At 39.7% G+C, this 2,570-nt stretch overlaps 1 protein-coding gene across 1 annotated transcript; it reads left to right on the forward strand.

Moving 5' to 3' along the window:
- Window positions 1-858: 858 nt before the first annotated feature.
- LOC106011841 (UPF0565 protein C2orf69 homolog) lies at window positions 859-2,388 on the forward strand (the record flags this gene model as incomplete). The annotated part of the gene is given in 2 exon segments (XM_013082880.2): window positions 859-1,023; window positions 2,211-2,388. Coding segments are annotated over 2 exon segments (195 nt in total), but the record flags the coding sequence as incomplete, so codon positions are not given.
- Window positions 2,389-2,570: the final 182 nt, after the last annotated feature.

Genomic DNA, 2,570 nt, shown 5'->3' on the forward strand with positions numbered 1-2,570 from the left:
AAGTGATGTCATGCTGGACAAGAATCAGAGTCCGAATAACATTTTTTCATATTCGGACTCGAGTCCGAATAATCACTTCGTTAACTTTAAATAGTAAGTGGTCATGGCATGGAACATGTCATGATGTGGTGTGACCTGCAGACCCGCAAAAATACATAGATATCTAGATCTAGATTTCTAGATCTAGATCTAGATCTACTGTGGTGGTGTTTGACCCCCAAAGCAGGGCAATTTTACTTCTCTTGGCAACGACTACTTAGATCTATATCTAGATCTAGATTATAGATCTAGATCTAGAATCTAGATCTAGAAGTAGTTAGACTTAGAATAGTCCGATCCACTTGAAAATTGTATCATCTCTGAAATAAAGATCTAGATCTAGAATCTTGATCTAGTCTAGAAAAGAGTGTGCCAACCGACAACCGTGGAAGGAACTTGCGTCCTGTGTCGCACTGACGGAGGCGGAGGAGGGTGACTTAGATTAGAAGCCGTGTCGTGTAGGCCTAGATCTAGAATCTAGATCTACATAAAAAGTTAGAATCTAGATCTAGATAGATCTAGATCTAGAATATAGATCTAGTCTACATACAAAGGTAGATCCTAGAATCTAGAATCTAGGCCTTCATGCCGCATACCACTTTATTTTCAAGAAGTCAATCACTGGATCAGGTGTCAAACGTCGCACTGCCGTTTACAAACAACACACGATATGATTTATAACAAAACAAGGAAATCTGACTTCCGACACGGAAGCGGAAATAGCAAGCAGTCAACAGTGAGAAATTGTGTAAATAGATGCCCGTCATTCCAGGCAAAGGAAGAAATACTATTTGCACAATGTATAATTATAATCTAACTAAAAGGGAAGGAACTCTCGCGTTTTTTGTGTGTGTTTTTTCAAAGAGCGAATGTTGTAGTTGTCGAGGTTGTCACGAACGATTGACTGCGACTGCTGCACTTGACTGTCAGCTGATGACGGCTCGGAAAGAGACTACAAAATGCTCCGATGACAAAGGATCGAATGTAATGTCTACGTTACTAGATCTATAGGCTAACTTTATGTGTTGTAATTAATGGTCAAAAGAAGAAAAACCGACTTCGTATCACTAAGGACGCTAGTAATGGATGCCTCCTCCTATCTTTGACCATGATGATGATGCTGATGCTAGACTACTAGAAATCTAGATCTAGATTCTTTCTAGATCTAGACTCTGTCTACTTTGACTTGGGAACTTGGGGGGGGGGATTGTCAATAATTGACAATGAGATTTTGGTATTTTTCAAACTTTCACTCCCGTCTCAGGCTCAGGTATAGATTCTAGATCTAGCCATTTTTGGTTTATTTGAAAATTTGTGTCAATTTTAATTTTTCATGATTATTGAGTGTATATACTACATTGAGTCTGACTTTTATATCCAGGGACTCCATGATCTCAAATTAATTTTAAAAACAAAACAATTTGATGGCTTTTAATAGTGTCTCGCTACTAGTCTAGGCCTACTTGTGTTTGGTGGGAGGGGGAATGATGCCTTCTTGAGACAAAATAAAAATTTAGGAGGTTAGGGGGGGGGGGGGGGTGATGTCCCCATGTTTTTCCTCATAATTAATCTTTTGAAATAGGTAAAAAATGATAGAACATATGGGTCTAATTCTTTATTTCCATGTTGTGATTAATTGGATCTAAAATCTATGTGATCTGATCTGTTGAGACTTTGTTCGTTCATTCATGCGAAGCATTCGGCATTGAGTATCAAGAATCTACTCAGAGGCGAAAGTGTCGCTACGAAGCTAAGACAACAAGACAGAGTGCTATTCTACAGTTGCAACCAATGAGCTCCACAGGTTCAGAGGGGAGGGATGTTTGGTTATGTTGGCCTGTGTAGCCCAAAAAGAACACCGGGAGGGGGGGGTTAAAACTTACTTAGCCTATTAGAATAGCCCAATAAATAAGTGTAGTTAAGTACTTGTATACGAGATGTGAATAGCCCTTTAAATTTTTTGTTAAATAAGTAGAGGGTTTTACAGCGCTCGCAACTGCATATATAAGGTCTTATGATATGAGCGCCCAAATAGCAATAAAAGAACCCAATATTTCATAATAGTGTGTAAGTGACCCACCCTGTCCTGACTGACCTAAATTAGATTCTTTCAAAGAGTGGTAAAAAATTCAGGAGACAAAGGGTTAATGAAGGTTTTTGAACATTTTCAGATTATTTAGCACATCCTCCTCCAGAGTCATGGCCCAAGCTGTGGACGGCAGTAGTGCCTCCATCAGTCGACGTCTGTCGGGGGTCAAAGGTGATGCGGGAAAAGTGAATGACGTTTATGTGCATGGGCAGGTCAAGGACTGCAAGCGGCATGTCATTTTCTTTGGTGGAGACGTACAAGTGAGGTTTTCTCCTTTGATGTTTTTTGTATGTGTGTGCTCATGTAGTCTCTTCTGTGTACTCATTTCCTTCAGTGATGGATAGATGAACACACTGTCACATTGACAGATAGATGAACACACTGTCACATTGACAGATAGATGAACACACTGTCACATTGACAGATAGATGAACACACTGTC

Source organism: Aplysia californica, unplaced genomic scaffold (genome assembly GCF_000002075.1).
Source record: "Aplysia californica isolate F4 #8 unplaced genomic scaffold, AplCal3.0 scaffold00198, whole genome shotgun sequence".
Lineage (NCBI taxonomy): Eukaryota > Metazoa > Mollusca > Gastropoda > Aplysiida > Aplysiidae > Aplysia > Aplysia californica.